The following is a 24,802-nucleotide window of genomic DNA, read 5'->3' on the forward strand; positions in this document are numbered from 1 at the left end:
AGTTTGTTACTTTCCTATAAAATTGTGTAAAAGTGAATTGACTGTTAATACAAAAATAACTCCTGATAGTTGAGTGACTATTACTGTAATATTAGTTGGGGGGGGGGGGGAGGGGAGGGGGAGGGAAGTGGTTTTAAGCATCCCAATTTAAGCTGAAAGCTTGAAAATCTGTCCTGCTCAGAAAGATGATAATTTTCCTGGACCTTTTGGCACATTAAGTGTTAAAGTCCTACTGAATTTGGCCAGTCTAACTGTTCCATGTGGTTTTGGCCCCTGCATAGAACTGTCAAATATTGAGCAATGAATTGGTATTTTCATTCAGGCCACAAGGATAATTTGTGGAAAATATAAATACGACTCTGCAGTGGGGGGCAATGTGGCGGGTGGGGTCAGGACTTATTTTGAAGTTAGGCTGGGAAGGAGGAGAATCAAGACACATTGTTGTAACAGAGTAAAAGGGAATTTTATTGCTTTTGCTGTACCAGATTAAGGAATGCTTGATGTTACTTCTTGTTGAGTAAAGTGAGCATGCTCAATTTGCCAGTATTGATGTCTTAATGAGCAGTACAAATTTACCAAAAATGTATTAAAAACACAGAATAGCACAAAGAAAGGCGTCAAGAGGTGAGAATTGGAAGTGAGCATAATAACAATCAGTAAGTGCTGCATAACACAACTGCCCCATTATGTGCACAGAGGAAAAGTTATGAATGTGGCTCAGAGTGCAAAAATGATCATGTAGAAACAATGAAAATTTAGCTCCATGGGAACAAAAACTAATGAAAAATGTATGAAGGACTGGACTTGGCAAAAATAAGTGCAATACAAATTCTTGAGGGTGAGAGAGAGAGAGTGATGGAGATTGGGACTAGATTGTGGCCAGATGTGGAGTCTCAAATATGACTTTTGAATTTACATTACATAATACAGTTAACATCTCCAGAAGACTTCAAAACAAGGAGCTGGGGTAATTCGTGTCTGCATTGCAAATCTGTGCCTTCAAGCTTTTTTTTCTTGCTGTTCCACCCCCACCCCCCCCACTCAACACCACTTTAAAAGGGAATTTTCAGGAGCAGTAACTAGTGTACGAAAATGCTACTCTGAACTGGGTCAGTTTGAGAAATGTGGATGAAGTGCCAATTTGTTTCTCAATTTCATGGTGTTTAATGAAGGTAAAAAAACCATCAAAGTAAAAGTGCTGCCCTAATGGGAGGAAGGGAAGTCCCTTCACTGTGGTATGGGTATGTTCATATGACAGTACAAAGCTGTGTAACCTTTAAAAGGGACACTACACCCAAAGAATTGCAAATCCTAGCATTTACAATACTGTAGTAGTTCTTCAATTACTGGCAAACAATGCACTACAGTATATGGACATGCAATAAATAAAAATTGACATAGCTTATTTACTGGATATTGCATTAAATTTTATGAAAACTATTTTTAAGTGTAATGTAAAAGTTATGGACATGATGGAGGCTTAGTAGAATCAGCACAGAAAGAGGCCATTTGGCCCATCATGTCTGTGATGGCTCTCCAAAAGAGCTACCAATCAATCTCGCTGTTCTGCCTTTTCCCAACAGCCCTGCAATGTTTTTCTTTTTAAGTAGAGATCCAGTTTCCTTTTGAAAGTTCTTATTGAATCTGCTTTCACCGCCCTTTCAGGTAATGCATTCCAGATCATCATAACTCACTGCATAATAAAATTCTCATCTCCCCCCGCCTCCCCCCCCCCCCCCCAGCTTTTTTGCCGATTATTTTCAATTTGTGTCCTCTGGTTACTGACCCTCCTGCAAGTGAAAACAGTTTCTCCCTATCTACTGTATCAAAACACCTCATTATTTAGAAAACCTGTATTAAATCTCCCTTCTCTGCTCTAAGGAGAACAATCCTAGCTTCTCTACAGATAGCTGAAACCCCCCACATCCCTAGTACCATTCTAATAGGTTTCCTATGCAGCCTCTCCCAGGTCTTGACATTCCTTCTAAAATGTGGTGCCCAGAATTGCATACAGTACTCTAGCTGAGGTCTAACTAGTGATTTTATAAAGATTTAGCATAACTTCTTTGCTTTTGTACTCTGTGCTTCAATTTATAAAGTCAAGAATCACTTTTTCTTTTACAGCTTTAGCGACTTGTCCTGCCACCTTCAAGGATTTATGTATGTGAAGCCCAAATCCTCTGTCCTTGCACCCCTTTTAAAATTATATAATTTAGTTCATATTGCCTTTCGTCATTTTTCCTTCCAAAATGCATCAATTTACATCTCTGCATAAATTTCATTTGCCATATGTCTGCCCATTTCGCATCTGTCTGTGTCCTCCCAGAATCTACTACTGTCCTCCTTTGTGTTTACTACATTTCCAAGCATTATGCCCTCTAGATCCAAGTCCATATTATTAATATATACCAAAATGAGCAGTGTCCTAATACTGACCCCTGGGGGACATCACTGTTTACTTCTTTTTTTATTTTATTTTTTATTTATTTATAGATACAGCACTGAAACAGGCCCTTCGGCCCACCGAGTCTGTGTTGACCAACAACCACCCATTTATACTAATCCTACATTTATCCCATATTCCCTACCACATGCCCACCATTCTCCTACCACCTACCTACACTAGGGGCAATTTATAATGGACAATTTACCTATCAACCTGCAAGTCTTTGGCTGTGGGAGGAAACTGGAGCACCCGGCGGAAACCCACATGGTCATAGGGAGAACTTGCAAACTCCGCACAGGCAGTACCCAGAACTGAACCCGGGTCGTTGGAGCTGTGAGGCTGCGGTGCTAACCAATGCGCCACTGTGCCGCCCATTCTTCAGTTCGAAAAACAACTGTTCACTACTACTCTGCTTTCTGTCTCGCAACTAATTTCATATCCACTCTGCCACTGCCCCTTTAATCCCATGAGCTTTAATTTTGCTAACAAGTCTATTATGTTGCACTTTATTGAATACCTTTTGAAAGTCAACATACACAATAGCTGGAGATAAAAGAGTATTTAAGACAGAGTTTGGAATCAAAGTGCTTGGCATTGCATGACTGATACTTGATCTTTCCCCATTGTAGCCAAATGTAACCAAAATACAGTGCACATTTGGGCATTTGGTTGTGTGCTTTCCACCCATTCTTTGAGTGCTGATGTATGAAAATAAATGCATATTTTTAATCAGAATATTTAATCCTTGCCCAAATCTCTCAGCCACCTCAATTATGATGACAGAATTTTAACTGTCTCAAAACATTGACTATAAAGCACCACTCAAGCTCCCAGCCGCCATTCGGTATTGTGCTTGAATCACACCACACATGCATTTATGAGGTGCATGTGTTCTATCGTTGTTTGTCAAACTCTACATTGTGTAACCTTCATTATCTTTGTTTTCTAGGTACTATCAGCAGCTGCAGCAGCAGGTGTCTCTGTAGCTTTTGGTGCCCCCATTGGAGGAGTTTTATTTAGCCTCGAAGAGGTAGGAGATTTTGTCATAATTTAATTTTAATTATTGGACCATAAGAATTTTTTTATAGTAAAGAGGACCTGCAGGAACCAGGCAACAGCACAAGTTTATATTAGATGATGGGGCAAATTCAACAAGGTTAACTCTGAACATTGCACTGAGAACATTGGAGAAGAACTTGTATTTTAATGCATGTTGTTTGTCCAACCAAAGAGTAATCATTCTAGTGTCTGTTTTTTTTTCTAAATCCGTGTCTAGAAACAACCTAGTCATTGATTTTTATTTTTTTTGAAGGAATTTTAAGCACTTTTTGATGTATATGTAAGGTAAACTATGTTTTCTTTTCGGAGTATTGAATGCAATCTGCCAAAGGTATTTGTTAATCAATTCAACATGCATTTTTTGCAAAATATTTTGTGAATATATTCCTTGATTCAGCATTCTTTCCAGTTCTGGATTACAATCTTGGAGCTCCATAGCCAATTTAATCTTTCAATATTAGACAGGGCTCCAGGAGTTTTCTTAAACTGTGGTAGATGGGTGGAATAGACCGCAGTCTAAAGTATTAAAATTATGTCCATTCGACTCTTTAAGAACAAACTAGGCAAATAGCTAGTTAATAATGTTGAAGGTTATAAGAATCAATATTCAAATATATGATTCACTGCTGTAACACTAGTCCTTTTGGAATCACAGGAATACTGTTTAGAACATAGCTGTTAGTTGCATAAGTATAGTTTGTAGTGTTAATGGATATTCTGGAGTCTCCCGATCAATTCCCTATGGATCGGGGATAAATATGTTTCTTTTTGGAAATTTTACCAGTGATTATCCTCAGGAGAATGAATTAATGGAGCCACTCTACAGGAGTGTAAATTATACTGTTGACATCAGAGATAATCTTGTAAAATAAGAGAGCTAACATCAGTGCCATCAGAGGCACCAAAACCTTCATTTTGGGAGAAGATTTTTGTGACTGTATCCAGTGGTCCATGATCTTGATTTTAGCTATTTTTCCCATTGTTGGCTTGGGAAAACAATCACCTGATATCAAGGAAGGTCCTGGCAAGACTGACACTGGTGGTGTGTAATATAATTTGGAGTATTTGTTACAGGATGTGTCAGTATGCTGCAAAAGACTAGATCACTGTCTCCTCTTTGACCATTTTCTTTATTTCTGCAGGTCAGCTATTACTTCCCTCTGAAGACTTTATGGAGATCATTTTTTGCTGCATTGGTTGCAGCCTTTACGCTCCGGTCTATTAATCCGTTTGGCAATAGCCGCCTTGTGCTATTCTATGTAGAATTCCACAGCCCTTGGCATTTATTGGAATTAGTCCCTTTCATCCTTTTGGGAATCTTTGGAGGACTATGGGGAGCATTTTTTATTCATGCCAACATTGCCTGGTGCAGAAGGCGCAAGACCACCAAGTTAGGGAAGTACCCAGTTCTTGAGGTCCTCGTTGTGACAGCAATCACAGGTATTATAGCTTTCCCTAATCACTACACTAAGATGAGCACCAGTGGGCTCATTTCAGAGCTGTTCAATGACTGTGGACTTCTGGACTCATCGCAACTCTGTGATTACATTAATGATGTCAACAGCACCAAAGCAATTGAAGACTTGCCAGATCGTGCGGCAGGTAAAGGTGTCTACATGGCACTTTGGCAGCTGGCTCTAGCACTGGTGTTTAAAATTTTCATCACAATATTCACATTTGGTATGAAGGTAAGGAGGAATTTCAGGGACACCAATATTTTATACCATGGCTTTTATTAAATATGCTGAGCAAATAATGGTGTGTGAATGGATTTGCTTACTGTGTTCTGAACATGCAAAATGACACACAGCAGAGCAAGTGCAGAATAACACAAACTATATTTATATTGTAGCACTGCTTCCATGAGTGTTGGTGACTATTCAATTGTTCGATGCATCATGGCGAAACCCAATTCTGTCGTCACTTGTGCATTTCCACCAAGGGTCACTGGGTAGTAATGAGGAGCGACCCTGGCAATTCCTTGATCAGCTCCTCTCTCATTCATGAGTTTAAAATAAATGTAGGACCCATATTACCGGCACGGCTGAGATCCACCAATACAATACTAAGGAGGTACTGCATTGTCAAAAGTAACGATTCCTGGATGAGACGTTAAACCGAGGCCACATCTGACTGCTCATGGTGATCACATGGTGCTATTTGAAGAAGAGAAGGGGACTTCTCCTCGTGATCTGGCCAATATTTATCCCTCACCCAACATCTCTAAGTTAGATTATTTAGTTTTTTATCTCATTGTTGCTTATTGGGCCTTTCTGCATGCCTTTTAAATGTAAGCCCTTCAGCTGTTTTCTCTCCATATTATTAGCCCCCACTCTGTGCTGCTCTCCCTCCAGGCCAGTGTTGTGCCACACTCTATTCTGGTCCCCACCGATGTCCGTCCTTTCTCTCAGACTGCTCCAGCTACTACGCTACCCTTCTTTCTTATTCTCTTCAGCCTTCAGCTCTTCCCCACAGATCATCAGAAGCCGAGATGGCTGCACCTAATTTTGATGGAACGGTTAGATAATTTTTGGTCATACTTATTGTCACAGATGAAATGTCAAGTGAAAGCTGATTTAAAATCTGTTTGATCAAGGGTTTCAAGATCTTGCTCCAACTAAATTAAGTATGCCCATTTACAGTTCTTGGAAATATGTCGACACAACTGAAATAATTCAAACACAGCCTAAATCTTAAATCAGTGGGCTATATTAAACATTATGGGAATCAAGGTTTCTCTAATTGGGACAGGAAGCAGAGTTTTGAAATGATGAAGCAAAAAAATTGAGGTGGGTGTGGAAATTTATTCCATTGAACCTGGTGAAGTGGAAAGTAGGATAGTATAAGTAATGTAGATCTCATGTTAAACATAAGTGGTTATCACACATGAAATAAACAGAAAAATTGCTGCAAAGCATAATAATTATGGATGCAACAGGAACTGAGGGTGATTTACATACTGCTAAAAGCTCTTCTGTGTTGTAACTGTTTCAGTATTTTTTAAACAAATATGTACTTTTGCAAGAATAAATGTTTACATTGCAAAGATTTCTTGGGGTTACAGTGTCATCTGTGGCTCAGTTGGTCGCTCTCTCGCCTCTGAGTCATAAGGTCCTGGGTTCAAGTCCCACTCCAGTGCAGTACTGAGGGAGTGCTGCACAGTCGGTGGTGCTGAGTTTTGGATGAGACATTAAACCGAGGCCCCATCTGCCTGCTTAGGTGGATGTAAAGGAACCGAGGGCATTATTTTGAAGAAGATCATGGGAGTTATCCCTGGTGTCCTGGCCAATAGTTATCCCTCAATCAACATCATAAAAGTAGATTATTGGGTCATTATCACATTGCTGTTTCTGGGAGTTTTCTGTACGCATACTGGCTGCCATGTTTCCTACATTACAACAGTGATTACACTTCAAAAGTACTTCATTGGCTATGAAGTGCTTTGAGACGTCTGGTGGTTCTGAAAAGCACTATATAAATGCAAGTATTTTTTTTCTCCTGTATCTTTATCCCCTTTTAAATTATACCTCTAGAGGATCAAAAACAATCCCTCAGTTATGCCATTGGGAAATACAGTGAAACCATTCCCCACCTGGAAATCAGCTCTTGCTTTTAATGTGCTATGCCCTGTGACATATTCATAAATGTGGTCCAATAGGACTTCCTCTCTTTGGTTTCTTTGTATTTCCTGAATTGGACTTTTTGTGCTCAGAATCGAGCAGCAACAGGACTGATGTGGCAGAATAGGACAAAGCAATGCATTATGGCGGATCAGAACAACGTGTTGTAGTTGACCTAATGAATTTAGATTGCAAAAGGGAAGTGACTAGCGTTATAGGCTTGATTGGCAATATTGGTGCTTTATTTATATTTGGTGTGGGGGACGGGGTTTCTGCCTCCAATTGGCAGTGTACTGTAGGATTGTAATATGAGTGGTAATGCTTAACAAGGTCTGAAACTGCAATAGCTAGAGCTGGATGTTTAAATCTGTATGATGTGACTGTTATTCTCCAATACTTACACAGGTTCCCTCAGGGCTCTTCATACCAAGCATGGCTGTGGGTGCTATAGCTGGAAGACTTGTAGGAGTGGGAATGGAACAGCTGGCTTACTATCACCATGACTGGATCATCTTTAGAGGTTGGTGTAGTCCTGGAGCTGACTGCATCACTCCTGGGTTGTATGCCATGGTTGGTGCTGCTGCATGCCTCGGTAAGAAAATGAGTTCCAAAGTTAACATTTTGTAGTTAAAAGATAATAGTTCTTCCCCCACAACCCAATTCCTTTTGTGTATTGTAATATACACCATTCCCTGGGGGAAGGCCAATTTTTCCTTCCCAATGAGTAAGTAAAAATAAATATTTGTGGCTTAATGCATTGTCTAAATGTCTCAAAGCTATTATTTATTACATTCTGGCTTGCCTGTTGTGTGTAGGCAGTTGTTCTGTCTCCGATCAATCAAATTAGCAATAAATTAATCTAATTCTTTGGTGTTATTGATTGACGTTACTGAGAGAACTCCATGCTCACAACGTGACATAATTTTAAGGTATTTTAATAAGCCATTCCTTTTTCAACAGTCTTATTGAACTTTGTATAGTAGACCTTACATCCATGATAAACCAAATACTACACACCACACTTAAGCTGGGCTCAAATTCACATTAACTAAACTATATTTATTGACAGTGTTATGGCCAGGTGAGGAGAGGATCACAGTTGCCCCTCTTACCCTTCCTTTTATTTGACCGCAACAGGATTTATTGCTTTTAAACAGTGGTTGTGCTTACCACCTGAGTGAGTGTTTTACCTTTTACCTTTAATGTGATCATGAAAGAACCATTCGAACAGGTTTCCTTGAGTTTAAACAAGAGGTAAGTTTATTATACTCAACAAGCTAAACCCAATCTAAAACAATTTTTGAAAAGCTACGCATTCACACACACACACACACACACACACACACACACACACACACACACACACACACACACACACACACACACACACATATAGATTACAAAGTGGACAGTAGGTTTTTTGGTTGGATTGAAGTCCAGAATAAATAAAAGTTGCTTACACAGTTTGAGGGTGGATGATTCGGTGGTCTTCCAGCTGGAGTTGTATTCTTGAAGTCTTAGGCTGGTCAAAGTGCACTTTGTAGCTGGCCCGCTTTGCTTAGGGTTTTCTTGGAGGCAGAATTGTAGTTGGCTGTCTTCCCCTGGTCTCTGGCTGTAGCAGTCTGTAGGCTTGGAGGGTCCACAGTTGCAGATGGTTTTCAAACTTGATGTTTTCTGGAGAGAGAGAAAAGAAAGAAATGGAGGCACACAGCCCTCTCTGCTGCTGCATACTCAGTTACTGCTTGTCTCCTTGTCTGTAACAGAACTCTGAGTTTTTCACAGCCTGGGGAGATGGTCACATGGTTCTCTCAGTCCTCTTTTGTTTTTAATGAGGTCCAAAGTATAAAACCCAAAACCTCTCTCGGGTGGTATTTTCAGTGTTCACCCCCTGGAGGGATGTCTCCATTCATGAATGCCTCAAGATGGCTTTGAATGTCCTGCTAATGAGGGTGATCTGGATAGTCTACTCAGTTAGCTAAAGCAATGTCCTGGCTGGGCTTCTTGTTTGACTTTTGGCTCCGGTTGGACCTTGGAATGTGCAAAGGTGTTTCAGATGCAAATTGCGGTGGCCATCTTGGCTGCCAATTTTTAAAAAAAAGTTAACTGTAGGATCTTCCTCATTAAAAGTCTAAGTTTCCAACCAATGAATTAATATTTCTCATTTGGAATATAGTGTTTTCTTGACAACAGAAATTAAATAAGTAGGACACATGCAAAACAGACTAGTTTGCATAGAAGACGGCAGCAAAAACTCTGATCTTTTAAAATTGCACTGTGCTCCCGACAGCAGTTGATATAGTCAAACTCTTATTTCTCACAATCTGCAACATCCTCTTATGTTCTCCTAAGCACTTTCATGTCACTTTTTCTCTCTCATGGTTTTCCAGGCATGGGCTTTAGTGAGCCACTAGTTTAATACTTAATGCTTCTTCTGACAGTTCCATTTCCAGGCTGAAGAATCTATAGATTCCGAAGAAGGGTCACTGACCTGAAACGTTAACTCTGCTTCTCTCTCCACAGATGCTGCCAGACCTGCTGAGTATTTCCAGCATTTCCTGTTTTTATTTCAGATTTCCAGCATCCGCAGTATTTCGCTTTTTATTTCAGATTTCCAGCATCCGCAGTATTTTGCTTTTAATCTATAGATGATGATGTTGTGCACATCTTCTAAACAAGGCCTTCCTGGCTTAATTAACATACACTGAAACCTGTTGTTATGATCAGGTGAGGAGGGGTTTTGAAGGCTTCCCTCTTGTCCCTCTTCTTGTTTGAATACAACAGATTTTTTTTTAAAGTGGATATACTTGCCAATTCGGTGAGTGTTTATTTATGTGCTATGATCGTAAAAAGAACCAAATGATGGGTTTTCTTGTGTTTAACAAAGAAAGAGGTTAGCTTTGTTGTACTTAAGTATCTAAGTAAAATATTAAACTACGCTCCAATTTTCTCTCTCTCACATGCACACACAAATAGGTTCTGCAGTGGGAATAGATAGATTGGTCGGATTAGAATCCGGAGCAGTAAAAAGAGGTGTACAGTCTGTGATGTTTGTTGACTCAGCTGGCTTCAGGCTGAATTCAATGGTCCTGAGGCTTCCGGTTTGCAGATGTGAACAACTGATTCAGTGGTTTTCATGGAGACAGCAGTACAGGTAATTTCCTTCACAGAGTCTCTGTCTGCAGTAGTGATAGGCCTAGGTGGTTCCAGCCAGCAGGCAGGTTTCGAAGCTTGCAAGATGGACTGGAGAGAGAGGAGGGAGCCCACTTGGGTCTTCTCTTGTCAGTGTTTTTTTTTATTCATTTCATGGGATGTGGGCATCGCTGGCCAGGCCAGCATTTATTGCCCATCCCTAATTGCCCATGAGAAGGTTGTGGTGAGCTGCCTTCTTGAACCGCTGCAGTCCATGTATGGTAGGTACACCCACAGTGTATTAGGAAGGGAGTTCCAGGATTTTGACCCAGTGACAGTGAAGGAACAGCGATATAGTTCCAAGTCAGGATGGCTTGGAGGGGAACTTGCAGGTGGTGGTGTTCCCACATATCTGCTGCCCTTGCCCTTCTAGGTAGTAGAGGTCACGGGTTTGGAAGGTGCTGCCTGAGTAGCCTCGGTGCATTGCTGCAGTGCATCTTATAGATGGTACACACTGCTGCCACTGTGTGTAGGTGGTGGAGGGAGTGAGTATTTCTGGACAGGGTGCCAATCAAGCGGGTTGCTTTGTGCTGGATGGTGTCAAGCTTCTTGAGTGTTGTTGGAGCTGCACCCATCCAGGCAAATGGAGAGTATTTAATCACACTCCTGACTTGTGCCTTGTAGATGGTGGACAGGGTTTGGGAAGTCTGGAGGTGCGTTACTCGCCACAGGATTCCTAGCCTCTGACCTGCTCTTGTAGCCACAATATTTATATGGCTATTCCAGTTCAGTTTCTGGTCAATGGTAACCCACAGGATGTTGATAATGGGGGATTCAGCGATCGTAATGCTGTTGAATGTCCAGGGGAGATGGTTAGATTCTCTCTTGGAGATGGTCATTGTCTGGCACTTGTGTGGTGCGAATGTTACTTGCCCCTTATCAGCCCAAGCCTGGATATTGTCCAGGTCTTGCTGCATTTCTACACAAGCTGCTTCTCTTGGTTGCTGCAGAGAAAACACCTGCTTAAACACACAGATGGTGGACCAGTCACATGACGGTCACCCAGTGATTGATTCAACATGATTCAGTGTGTATTCCCTCTTGCAACTAATCAGTTCATGTCTAGGAATTCCCTTCTCTCAACCAGGGTCCCATTGTTCAAATGATTAGGTTTGACTGGTTCGTCTGCACCAGTTTGATGTCCCGAGTGATTGCCTTATTGTCTTGCTAATGGGGGCAGGACAGGTAGTTCACACAAATTCCCCAGTCATTGTTCTTGAGAGGACTAGCAGACAACTTGTCTCCACCTCGATGCATGGGAATGTGGAATATAGTGATGCAAATTAGGATAGCCATCTTAAGTTGCTAGTAAAGTCACCTTTTATCTGTTCCTTTTTTCCTTTTTAAAGATTCAATTCAGGTTTTGAGCCGGTGGATTAAAAAAAATCGTCATTCGATGTAGCACGTTTCCATGACCCTGTAAATTACAGACACCTTCGGAACTGACACGGCTGTCCTTTTTTTTTAATGCAGGTCCCATATTTTCAAATGGCCATTTTATGTATTATTAAAGCAATGTCAGTAGAATGGGGAATTCTTTACCTATGCATTTGTAGCAGCAGAGAAACTGCTGTATCTTAGAGTTAGCACAGTTTCTCTGAATGCTCTGCATGCTGGGTAAATAGCCCCCATTCCGCTAAAGCAGTTTCTTTCACAAAATGTGCTGCTGACCTGCATGTACTGACCTCATGAGAATTTGGGGACAGAAAGTCAACAAGCTGCAAGGGGGAGGCATCAGTGGCCCCAACTCAGTGAAAGTTTCAGATACAGCAGCTTTGCAACAGGCTGTGTCCCTTGTTTTAAGTTTGCAAAGAGCTTGGTGCATTGAAGGCTGTAAATCATTTGTAAGTGACTGACTGTAATTTCAGAATGTCACTTGTATATTTTGCATGTAAATTATTTGGGTCTCTAAGTGTCATTTTATTTTGGAGTTGTCAATGTCTTGATAATGTCCGTTTATATAGGTTTCACTTTCTGGAAACTAGGTGGCCACCTTATACCTTCCCCAGCTTTAGCTGTACGTTTATACAGTGCACAAAACTACTACTACTTCTATCTACCTTTATCCAGTAACAGTACCATAGTTTTTTTTTTATATTTATGGATACTAAAAGAACACGACCTTCAATAAGTGTCATAGGTTCTTTAATATCCACCGGTTCAGGTAGCTGGAATCTTAATTTAATAACTTACCAGGACAGCTGAGCTCCCATAGTCCTGTATCGGAAGGTCAGTCTATTAAATCACGTAAGTCATCGTGTGGGACTTGAATCCATAACCCTGTAATTCAGAAGTGAAGAGTATTACCAACTGAGCCAAGTAGCAGTTTGTTCAGGCCTAATGAAGCAGGATATCTTCACATTTGCCTACATAACAATAGGCAAACTAAAACCGAATTCATTGTGTGAAGTGCCTCGAGATGTTTTGATGTGATAAGCTGGAAGTATTTGTTTTTACTGGACAGTAGTGCCTAGGTTTTACTCATTGTACCTTGCCTAACGCAATACAGATATACCTTACCTCCAAGTGTGGACACATATTGAGAACCAAGACCACTCGCCCTCAGCTTCTCTGTATGTACACACTTCATCAGACTCTGGCCGACCTGATCCAACCTAAATATTCTCTCCCTGCTGCAGTTTGCAGACCAGTTGAGTGCGCTGAATCTGAATCTGAGATGGTCAGCTTTAGGAGTGGTCATTAAAATTATTGTCTCCTTTAAAAATATTTTAGTGATTTTTAAGATTTCAAAACAACAAATTAATGCATTTTATTTTGATCACTTGAATAATTTGGAGAAAGGAACATGAGCCTTCTGAGGGAAGGAGATTTTGTTTTGAGCTCAGAGAGGTGAGGTGGGGGACGAGAGACTTGTTTTGAGGGTCTGGTTGCCATTTCTGAGCCTCTTCCTGCCCAACCCAGTTTCCCTTCTCCACATGTTGACATAATTTTGCTGCTTCTCCATGACTTTAAAAAGGTGAAAATTTAGTTAATCTGTAAAGGAACATCTGTATGAGGCATATAGACAGCGAATGTGCATGGCATTCAGGAGAGGAGGGACTTGCGGAAAATGGCAGAGAGAATACGAATAAGGAAAAAAATGAACACAGAGTTAAAGCTGACAATGAATTAAAGCATATCTGAGACATAGAGGAGAAAGAAGAGTGAGTGGAAGATGCAGAAAAAGAGATATAAAGAATTATAATAAAAGCAAAATACTACAGATGCTGGAAATCTGAAATAAAAACAGAAAGTGCTGGAAATACTCGGCACTCATTTTCTGATGAAAGGTCACAGACCTGAAACGTTAACTCTGCTTCTCTCTCTCCACAGATGCTGCCTGACCTGCTGCGTATTTCAGCACTTTCTGTTTTTATTTTATATATAAAGAATTATAGATTGGGAACGAATCAGACATGGTAACAAGAACAGAGTAAGAGGCAGTTTTATTCATTCTCTTTTTGAGTGATGCTATGAGAGATCAACTGTGAAACGATTATGGCCGAGAATGAATTCGGGATTGCAGCTTGACCAGTGTATGAATCCAGAAGAACCCATAAATTGATCATGTCATTCAAGGGCACTGAACACTGGATGTTATGTGATGCATAATGTTTGCATTACAGACAAAACTTTGGCTTCTTTTAAAGCTATGTTGAGTGGTTTGTACTGATGAAGGTTGGTAACACAGGAGCTGAAGGTGAATGATACAGTCTTCTTCAAGTGTCTGCTTGAGAAGTCAGCACGTTGCCTATAAGCAACATATTATAACATCTGCATTCAAAACTAGTTGCTCTCTGTTTTGTAGGTTATCCTTAAAGAATTGATTTGATCATGGTACTATTAATAGTGAATGATTACTTTGTGGAAGAAAGGTCTGCTGACTATCCTGTCAAAATTCTGTTTCTGCAGGTGGTGTGACCAGGATGACAGTATCATTAGTGGTTATCATGTTTGAACTAACTGGCGGACTGGAGTACATTGTGCCATTAATGGCTGCTGCAATGACCAGTAAATGGGTGTCTGATGCAATTGGACGAGAGGGCATCTATGAGGCACACATTCGATTGAATGGCTACCCATTCCTGGAGGCAAAGGAAGAATTTACACACAGGACTTTAGCAATGGATGTAATGAGACCTCGACGCAATGACCCTCCTCTGACCAGCCTCACTCAGGATGGTATGAAGGTAGAAGACGTGGAGGCGATTATTAATGAAACAACGTACAGTGGATTCCCTGTAATAGTATCAAAAGAATCCCAGCGACTTGTAGGCTTTGTTCTCAGGAGAGACCTAATAATTTCAATTGGTGAGAGCTCTGAGTTGTATAAAATAATACAGCATTCCTAGTAAAATAGCATATAATGGTATGTAAAGATAAGACACTGACTTCATATAAACTTACCTGTTGCTCTCGCTTAAGTGATGGCATCTAGAGAAGATAAAGAAAGAAGTAATTTTAACAAATTGGCAAAGGTTCAGAAATGATCTACCACAGCAGTTACATTTACATTTTCCTTAATTACTTGTGTAGCATTTAGGGTACTAATTTGACAATGTTTTGCATTGCACTCAGATTGATATCAGATATTGATGAGGGCTGTCCTTTATGATCTTTCTAATACAAGGTATTGATGAGGCAGACATCTCCTGCATGATACTTAGTAATATTGGCTAATGATGTGGTGACCTTCATTCCGCTTCTTATATTATCGTATTGATAAAATCAAGTAAATTTTTGTGTAGTATCAGGTGTTGATGAGGTAATGACCTTTCATTGACTGTAATATAAGGTATTGATGAGGCAATGACCTTCCATAGACTGTAATATTTATAACTGGTGAATCTGTAATCTTGAGTATTGGCGAGAGGTATTTTTTTTTCAAAACAGCAACAGCCAAAGTGCGTAATAGAAAAAAAGCTTATAAATTGAATATTCCACATATTTTCACTTTGGAATATTCTGGTAATTTAAATGCAGTTTTATTTGCTGTTAAATAATAAAAGGCAATCTTATACTCAGAACACTATGAAGCTAAAACTTTTAGATTACCTGGTCATCACCTGCCCAAATGTTTATAATTGCAGTTAATAAGTTGGTGGAAAAAAGACATGGGAAATAAGGTCTAATTTTCTTTTTGCCCTTCATTTGCTTACAGAAAACGGAAGGAAGCGACAAGATGGGATTGTCAGCACATCCATTATTTATTTTACTGAACACACTCCTGTGCAGCCTCCAAACAGCCCAGCTGCACTCAAACTGCGCTCTGTCCTAGATTTGAGTCCCTTCACAGTGACAGATCACACACCTATGGAAATAGTGGTAGACATATTCCGCAAACTGGGTTTAAGACAGTGTCTTGTTACTCACAATGGGTGAGTGTTACACGTGTATTGTTGTCTTAAAAGAGGAAATATTCAAACATTCTACGACGTTAAATCTCTGATTCCAATGAAAGTTTTCCATATATATTAAAAGAACATTTTTGTGTCCTAGAAATATGCATCTATAATATGCTTTTAATCAATACTATGAAGTCTGCTGTAACTTTCATTGGCTTGGTGCTGAACAGTACAACTAACAATACATGAAATATACATTAGCAAATTGTATTAGCACTAATCTCACTGTGACTAACTTCTAAGAATATTTAGAATTTTTTCATGCTATCGAGGCTTGTGAATTCCATCCACCCACTAACCTGTGATTAGATGTATAATTTGTGTGGAACTGTCAGGAATACGGGGTAAATTCACCACTCAAAATGAAATGTGAATTTACACGCACCCCTACCACCTTGTGCTCGGATGAGCAAACTGATGGAGCTACGGGCTGACAGGTCCTGTATCATTCGTGGTCCTGATGGACTTCATCCTAGTGTCTTAAAAGAGGTGGCTAGTGAGGTAGTAGATGCATTGGTTAATTTTTCAAAATTCACTAGATTCTGGAAAGATTCCATCAGATTGGAAAGTAGCAAATTTAACCCCTCTTTTCAAGAAAGGGGGAGGCAGAAAACCGGTAACTTTAGACCAGTTAGCTTGGTGTCTGTCGTGGGGAAGGTGTTAGAATCGATCATTAGGGAGGGTATAGCTTATAATTAGCTTGTAACTTAGAAAAACTCAAGGTAATCAGGCAGTCAGCATGGTTTTGTGAAAGGGCAGTTACGTTTAACCAATTCATTGGAGTTCTTTGAAGGAGTAACGTGCGCTGTGGATAATGGGGAGCCTGTTGACGTACTGTACTTGGATTTCCAGATGGCATTTAACAAGGTACCACATTAAAGGTTATTGGACAAAGTAGGAGCTCATGGTGCAGGGGGTAACATATTAGCATGGATAGAAGATTGGCTGGCTGGCAGAAAACAGAGAGTATACGTAAATGGGACCTTTTCTGAGTGGCAGGATGTGACGAATGGAGTCTCGCAGGGGTCTGAACTTTTTACAATTTATATCAATGACTTAGATGAGGGGAGTGATGGCATGGTAGATAAATTTGCAGATGGCATAAAGATAGGAAAGTATGTTGTGAGAGGACAGAAGGAGGTTGAGTGAGTGGGCAAAAATCTGGCAGATGGAATATAATGTGGGAAAATGTGAAGTTGTTCACTTTGGCAGGAAGAATAAAAAAGCAGAGTATTACTTAAACGGAGAATGACTGCAGAATTCTGGGGTGCAAAGGGACCTAGGTGTTCTAGTGCATGGGTCACAAAAAGTTAGTATGCAGGTACAGCAAGTAATAAAGAAGGCTATTGGAATGCTATCCTTCCAAGAGGAACTGAAAATAAAAGTAAGGATGTTATGCTTCAGTTATACAGGACATTGGTGAGACCACATCTCCAATACTGTGTGCAGTTTTGGTCTCCTTATTTACGGAAGGACATAAATGAGTTGGAGGCGGTTTAGAGGAGGTTTACTAGATTGATACCTGGAATGAGCAGGTTGTCTTATGAGGAAAGGTTGGACAGACTGGGCTTGTTTTCACTGGAGTTTAGAAGAGTGAGGGGAGACTTGATTGAAGTTCATAAGATCGTGAATGGTCTTGACAAGGTGGATGTGGAAAAGATGTTTCCTCTTGTGGGTGAATCCAGAACTAGGGGACACTGTTTCAAAATTAGGTTTCGCTCTTTCAGGACAGAGATGAGGAGAAATTTTTTTTCTCTGAGGTTGTGCGACTTTGGAACTCTCTGCTTCAGAAGGTGGTGGAGGCGGGATCATTGAATAGTTTTAAGGCGGAAGTAGATAGATTTTTAAATAAAAGCAAAATACTGCAGTTGCTGGAAATCTGAAATAAAAACAAAAAGTCCTGGAAATACTGATCAGGTCTAGCAGCATCTGTGGCAAGAGAAGCAGCGTTAAAGTTTCAGGTCAGTGACCTTTCATCAGAACTGAAAAAGGTTAGAAATGTAACAGGTTTTAAGCAAATAAAGCGAGAGTGGGGAAAGAGAACAAAAGGGAAGTTGTTGATAGGACAGAGGGTCACAAAGAATAACTGATAAGGAGGTCATGGGGCAAAGGCAAAGAGTGTGTTAATGGTGTGGTGAAAGACAAAGTGTTAGTGCAGAGAGGATGTTAAATGACAGAATAATGAACAGCCCTAGCGGAAAGCACAAACATGAAATAAAACAGTGGGCAGGCACTTGGTTTAAAAAAAAATTGAATGATGAAACAAACTAAAATAAAATAAAAATAAAAAAGGGCCAGTCATGCTCTGAAATTATTGAACTCAATGTTCAGTCCGGTAGGCTGTAGTGTGCCTAATTGGTAAATTCGGTGCTGTTCCTCGAGCTTGCGTTGATGTTCACTGGAACACTGCAGCAAGCCCAGGACAGAGATATGGGCATGAGAGCAGAGGAGTGTGTTGAAATGGCAAGCGACAGGAAGCTCAGGGTCATGTTTTCGCACAGAGTGGGGGTGTTCTGCAAAGTGGTCACCCAATCTGCTTTTGGTATCCCTAATGTAGAGGAGACCACATTGTGAGCAACGAATACAGTATACTAAGTTGAAAGAAGTACAAGTAAATCGCTGCTTCACCTGAAAGGAGTGTTTGGGGCCTTGGATAGTGAGGAGAGAGGAGGTAAAAGTGCAGGTATTACACCTCCTGCGATTGCATGGGAAGGTGCCGTGCAAAGAGGACGAGGTGTCGGGGATAATAGAGGAGTGGACCAGGGTGTCGCAGAGGGAACAATCCCTTTGGAATGCTGACGGGAGGGGAGGGGAAGATGCGTTTGGTAGTGGCATCACGCGGGACATGGCGGAAATGGCAGAGGGTGATCCTTTGGATGTGGAGGCTGGTGGGGTGGAAAGTGAGGACAAGGGGAACCCTGTCGCGGTTCTGGGGAGGAGGGGAGGGGCTGAGGGCAGAGGTGTGGGAAATGGACTGCACACAGTTGAGGGCCCTGTCAGCCACAGTGGCGGGGAATCCTCGGTTGAGGATAAAGGAAGACATATCAGAAGCGCTGTTGTGGAAGGTTGCATCATCAGAGCAGATGTGTCAGAGATGGAGAAACTGGGAGAATGGAATGGAGTCCTTACAGGAGGCAGGGTGTGAAGAATTGTAGTCGAGGTAGCTGTGGGAGTCGGTGGGATTATAATGAATATTAGTAGATAGCCTATCCACAGAGATGGAGACAGAGACAGAGTGGCGCAGTGGTTAGCACCGCAGCCTCACAGCTCCAGCGACCCGGGTTCGATTCTGGGTACTGCCTGTGAAGAGTTTGCAAGTTCTCCCTGTGACCGCGTGGGTTTTCGCCAGGTGCTCCGGTTTCCTCCCACAGCCAAAGACTTGCAGGTTGATAGGTAAATTGGCCATTATAAATTGCCCCTAGTATAGGTAGGTGGTAGGGGAATTGCGGGAAGGTGGGGATGTGGTAGGAATATGGGATTCGTGCAGGTTTAGTATAAATGGGTGGTTGATGGTCGGCACAGACTCGGTGGGTCGAAGGGCCTGTTTCAGTGCTGTATCTCTAAATAAATAAATAAAAGTCAAGGAAGGGAAGTGTTGGAGGTGGACCATGTAATGGTGAGAGAAGAGTGGAAACTGGAAGCAAAGTTGATAAAGTTTTCCAGTTCGGGGCAGGAGCAGGAAATGGCACCAGTACCGTCATCAATGTACTGGAAAAAGAGTTGGGGAAGGGGGCCTGAGTAGGACTGGAACAAGGAATGTTCGACATATCCCACAAAAAGACAGGCATAGCTAGGACCAATGTGGGTACCAATAGCAACATCTTTTACTTGAAGGAAGTGAGTGGAGTTGAGGGACAAGTTGTTCAATGTGAGAACAAGTTCAGCCAGGCGGAGGAGGGTGGTGGTGGATGGGGACTGATTGGGCCTCTGTTCAAGGAAGAAGCTGAGCGCCCTCAAACCATCCTGGTCGGGGATGGAGGTGTAGAGAGATCGGACGTCCATAGTGAAGAGGAGGCGGTTAGGGCCAGGAAACTGGAAATTGTCAAAATGACGTAGGGCGTCAGAAGAGTCCCAGATGTAGGTGGGAAGAGACTGGACCAGGGGAGAAAAGATAGGGTCAAGATAGGAAGAAATAAGTTCAGTGTGGCAGGAACAGGCTGAAACGATGGGTCTGCCAGGACAGTCCTGTTTGTGAATTTTAGGAAGGAGTTAGAAGCGGGCTGTCTGGGGTTGCGGGACTATGAGGTTGGAAGCTGTAGAGGGAAGATCTCCGGAGGATATGAGGTCAGTGACTGTCCTGTAGACAGTAGCTTGATGTTCGGTGGTGGGGTCATGCTCCAGGGAGAGGAAGGAAGAAATGTCTGAGAGTTGCGCTCAGCCTCTGCAAGGTAGAAGTCGGTACGCCGGACAACAACAGCACCACCCTTGTCAGCAGATAGATTCTTGTTAAGCAAGGGAATAAAAGGTTATCGGGGGTAGATGGGAGTGTGGAATTCGAAACACAAACAGATCAGCCATGATCTTATTGAATGGCAAAGCAGGCTCAAGGGACCGAATGGCCTACTTCTCCTAATTCGTATGTTCATTAAAAAAAACTGCACTCGGAGAATTGGACTGTACTGCTAAATGCATAAAGCAATGAATTTAATAATGAAGCAGCCACTCATAACTTTTCCACTACATACTGCATAAATTACTACCACCTGGTAGTAATACTATATTTTAACTCTTAATCTGATTAAAGAAGAACATGAGTAAAACCAAAAAAGCCGAAGTTCCATGTCCACTCCTGAGTTGAGTTGCTGAATTAGTTCTGAACTAAGACACTAAAATTGGCTTGCATTTGTTGGCATAGAAATGGTCAAATTAGCCAAAGCTTTTTGCTCTTGATTCTAATCCAGTGACTTGTAGAGTGCAAATGTGTGAATGCTAGGTGAGAACAGGTTGAGCTTGGACATGATGATTTCAATAGTTGGATAGGTTTATGATAGCTGGCCGCTCAGGAAACCGTGCAAGGCTGTTGATGCCAGTGAAACTTTGCTACAAGTGCAAATCTCTGCCTTTAGAAGTAGAAATAACAGAGAAAACTGTATACTGTCTTCAGAGCCCTAACTAAAGAAAGTCATTCAGCCCAGTTACTGCACCTGAATAACTAATGCCAGTGAAATCAAGCATCTAATTTATTGAGTGTTTTGTACCTCCTCACAAGCAGTACATTTTCATACTGTCATCAGTTTTATTTCCCTTTGTTATTTCTGATATAACAGTAGCAGCTTTAAATGTAATAACTTATAATTAATTTTCATGATAACTGCTTTTTCTCTATTGCAGGCGACTCCTTGGTATTATCACCAAAAAAGATATATTGAAACATATTGCTCAGATGGCCAACCAAGACCCTGACTCTATTATGTTTAACTAAAATAAAGTTCTGTTCATATTAATGGAGATTCCAGAGAGGACATTTTTATTTCTGGTAATGTGCTCTGACTAGTGTCGGCATTGTACCTTAGGTTCTTTCTGAAGACCGAGACTGATGTACCTCATGTTCAGGGAGCGTCCAACTTTCAATTGCACTACACAATCTACAAATATTTTTTCTGAAGTTTTTGGATAAGCACTGTGGAACTATGTGGTGATTGAATGAAGAACTGGACTAATTGTGTTCTTTTCCCCTCTACTATTTGTATTAAATTCACTGTAATAAGGTAACACTGAATACTGGATGTATGAATTGTTTAGGTTTACCAGCAGATAACCAAGATAATAAATTTCATCTTTGGATCTGTTTCAGATTAGAATAATCCAACATTGTCTGATATTGTAGTTAAGTATGGACCTGGGTATTTTGGTACAACCTCTACTGAGTGATTGATATAAGAAATGTTATTCCCCTGAAAATTATCAGTGTTTTCTCTGAAGGACAACCCGTTGTGTGAATACTTTTTAAATTGCATTTATTTCCCTAATGAAATACTTGACACATTCTGACCTCCGAGTGGAGAGGGTTAACCATGCCAGCAGGTATGTGAGGTCCCTTGTCAGCCATCTGTGTTCTAACTTAATGTTTACATGACTACCAAATGAAATAGTCAAATCCTGTGTAGCTACATTTAGATAAATTTATCTGCAGGGCTTTGTGTAAATATGAGACAAATCACTCAAATCACCTTTTTCATTGAAATAAACACTTCAGTAAATTACTCATTGTTTTAAGGGACTGATTTCTTTTTGTGTTTGTGAAATAACTCGAGTTGCCCACTGCTGCTTCCACAATACCCTCTGAATATTACAGAGAATAAATCTGTTGTGTGGTATTGGAAGCTAAGACTTCCCTTTACATGGTAGCTCATGTTAAGTGAAGTGGGATAGTCAAACCTGCATTCTTCCAGTCCAAGCCAGTGATGCTGTACTGCACATGTGTGTTAATTATGGCTTAATTTCTATGAAATAGTGTGATTGTTGTCCATACCCAATCAAGAGTTCATTGCATAAATGCTTACTCCTGGTTAGTGCTAACTTCCAGTGCATCTGTTTTCTATTTCTCTATATTAAGAGTGTGGACATTTATGACCCTGACATCATTGAAAAATAAGTTGTTTGTGTCTTCAGATAAAGATACAGAAGATGCCTCATGTTATTCCAGCTGCACAAGGAAGTGCAGTTAAAAGCTCAAGGTTTGTTTTCTGCCCTGTGGTTCCTATAGGAGCTATTTCTAAGCACTATCTTTTTTGTTGTTGTCTGCAGCACCACAGAGTGATGACCTCAATGCAGCAGCCCTTTCTGTCATCAACCTCACAGATGATGATAAAGCTGAAAGCAATTCCAACAAGCTTAAACTAAAAGTGTTCATTCCCCATGGATTGCATTTTGTTAATGTTAAGTACCTGCTTCAACTCAATCTTCCCAGTAGGTTTTCTGGAAATCAATGCCGGCATCAAATTTTCCACTACTTCTTCCCCCCCGAAAACACAGCACCAAGCATCAACTAAGAAGTTAGAGGAGACCTATTTCCATGGTTCTTACAATGCTTTTCATGTATGAGCCAAGTGAAGGCCTAAGCATGACTCCTTACGTTGTGTTTCCCCTTCCCACAGCAGAGTGACTTAGATGAATGTCAGTGAATTGGGGGAATCATGTGTGCCACAATTCTAATGTGGAGCAGAGCTTTGGAATGTATCAGGACAGTGTCATTTCTTTTCACATCTTAGAATTTATGTGCCCCACTAATATTTTGTTGAATCAGGTGAAAGTTATTCATTGTTCAGCATGAATGTTAAAAATCTTAAGTTATATTGTAGAAAGAATTTCAATGTTTTCTTTTGGGATTTATTTCAATTATCCAGATTTGTGGCATATTTCTTCCCTTTTATTTTTATTCATAAAAGGAAGAAATGCATAAAAAAATCAGGATGATTGAAGTAAATCCCATCACTTACTCATCACTACAGGGCATCCTCCAGCACTGAGGACAGACTTGTATATTGATGCTGAGTTAACACCCAGCATATCTGCAGTTGAAATGAATCAAGATGTTATGTATCTCCTTCTGCAGTGTGATATTTCTCCTCCCACTCCTGAAACCCAAACAAGCAAACTGACTTCACAGTCTTCTGGTTAGGAGTCAACCTGCACTTGTTTCTTTTTTTGTAAACAGTACACTTATTTCAATATAATCTTTCATTCTATCAAGATGCTTAGCAATAGGGCAGATTTTGGCAGCATTGTCTTTGTGCGGATTACAAATTGAAGGAAAGGAGCTAAAAGCATGATCAAAGAAGATGTTTTTTAGGAGGGAATGAAAGCAGAGAGGCAGATGACAATGCAGGGTTTAAGTGAATGTTTGCCCAGTCAGTCTCAACTCAGGTAAGGATCCACAGAATAAGGCATTCTGTAATTTGATAGTAATTGATCCAAGTTATTATGGTTCCTCAAAGTGGCCATAATCATTACTGATGTGAGAAATGGAAATGCTACCCTGGTACAGTCGGGTTTTTTGTATTTTAGGTTGGAGTGCATGGTTGATGTATTGTTGGGGAGAATTCTAAATTGTAGAATGTTAAGGGAAAGCTAAAAAAGACATTAGTGACTCAGCTTGGATGTTATGTCACTGTTTAAGTATATAGTGAAGTGTAAATCTTAAACTTGATCTTCAGATTCCAACTATTCAGATTATGCTGTATCAGAGACCAGCTGGAATTGTGAATTGTATTTACTTGCAGATGTGCATACTGATGTTGGCATCACTATGCTACACTCTGTTTATTCATATCTTTCCCAATCCCCAAAAAATCAGGATTGGCACAATAATAGCACTCTCCCCTCTGAGTCAGAGAGTTGTGGATTTAAGTCTCACTCCACTTAAACTCATAGGGCTGGATTTTATGCCCAGCGGATGGGAGCTGGCCACCGACGTAAATGTCTTCAGCCCGGCCTGGGGATCCGTCCTGCATTTTGTGGGTTCCCGGGCTTTAATTGTTCCGAGGCGGGACTTCTACCCACTTGAAGGAGGAAGTCTCGCCTCATTGAGCTGCTGGCCAGTCATCGGGCTGGCAGCTCTTAGTCCCAGCAGCGCCACCGGGAATGGTGGCCACTGCTGGGACTGCAGCCCAGCCGAGGACATGGAGCTGGGACTGAAGGTAAGTTGGGGTTTGCCTCGTCGTGGGAATCAGTCGGGACCCGGCGAGGCAAGGGTGGTTGTTTGGGGGAATGGGTTGTCTCGGGTCCTGTGGGTGGTTGGGAAAGCGGGTGCTGTGCCCGATTGTCAGCCTGCACCCCCACCTCCCCCCGATGCGCTGAGAGGCTGCCAGATATAACTGGGCAGCCTTTCATATCTACCGGACGTCTACTTGCCAGGGTAAAATACTTGTGGAGGCAGGCGAAGGCCCTTAAGTGGCCAGTTAAGGGCCTTGATTGGCCCCCTGTGGCCAACTTAAACTAGGGTGGAGGCTGGGAAGGCCACCCAGAACCGCCCGCTCAATTGTATGCCACCCACGCCACCATCCAGCTGGGGTGGCGTAAAATTCCAGCCATAATCTAGTCTGGCGCTTCAGTGTAGGACCGTCGGAGGTGTTTTTCAGATG

The 24,802-nt window shown here is 41.2% G+C and overlaps 1 protein-coding gene across 5 annotated transcripts in view; it reads left to right on the forward strand.

Annotated features, from left to right (window-relative positions):
* The window catches only part of LOC137377653 (H(+)/Cl(-) exchange transporter 5), a 125,664-nt gene extending 103,755 nt beyond the window's left edge, over nucleotides 1-21,909 (forward strand). For all 5 annotated transcript variants that reach the window (XM_068047544.1, XM_068047545.1, XM_068047548.1 and 2 more), the window contains 6 exons: nucleotides 3,396-3,476; nucleotides 4,648-5,193; nucleotides 7,531-7,717; nucleotides 14,227-14,625; nucleotides 15,476-15,692; nucleotides 21,051-21,909. In XM_068047544.1, the coding sequence (XP_067903645.1) occupies nucleotides 3,396-3,476; nucleotides 4,648-5,193; nucleotides 7,531-7,717; nucleotides 14,227-14,625; nucleotides 15,476-15,692; nucleotides 21,051-21,141 (1,521 nt within the window). In that variant the 3' untranslated portion in view covers nucleotides 21,142-21,909. The remainder of the gene's footprint in view (nucleotides 1-3,395; nucleotides 3,477-4,647; nucleotides 5,194-7,530; nucleotides 7,718-14,226; nucleotides 14,626-15,475; nucleotides 15,693-21,050) is intronic.
* The last annotated feature ends 2,893 nt before the right edge of the window (nucleotides 21,910-24,802 follow it).

The sequence above is a fragment of the Heterodontus francisci genome, chromosome 15 (assembly GCF_036365525.1).
Source record: "Heterodontus francisci isolate sHetFra1 chromosome 15, sHetFra1.hap1, whole genome shotgun sequence".
Lineage (NCBI taxonomy): Eukaryota > Metazoa > Chordata > Chondrichthyes > Heterodontiformes > Heterodontidae > Heterodontus > Heterodontus francisci.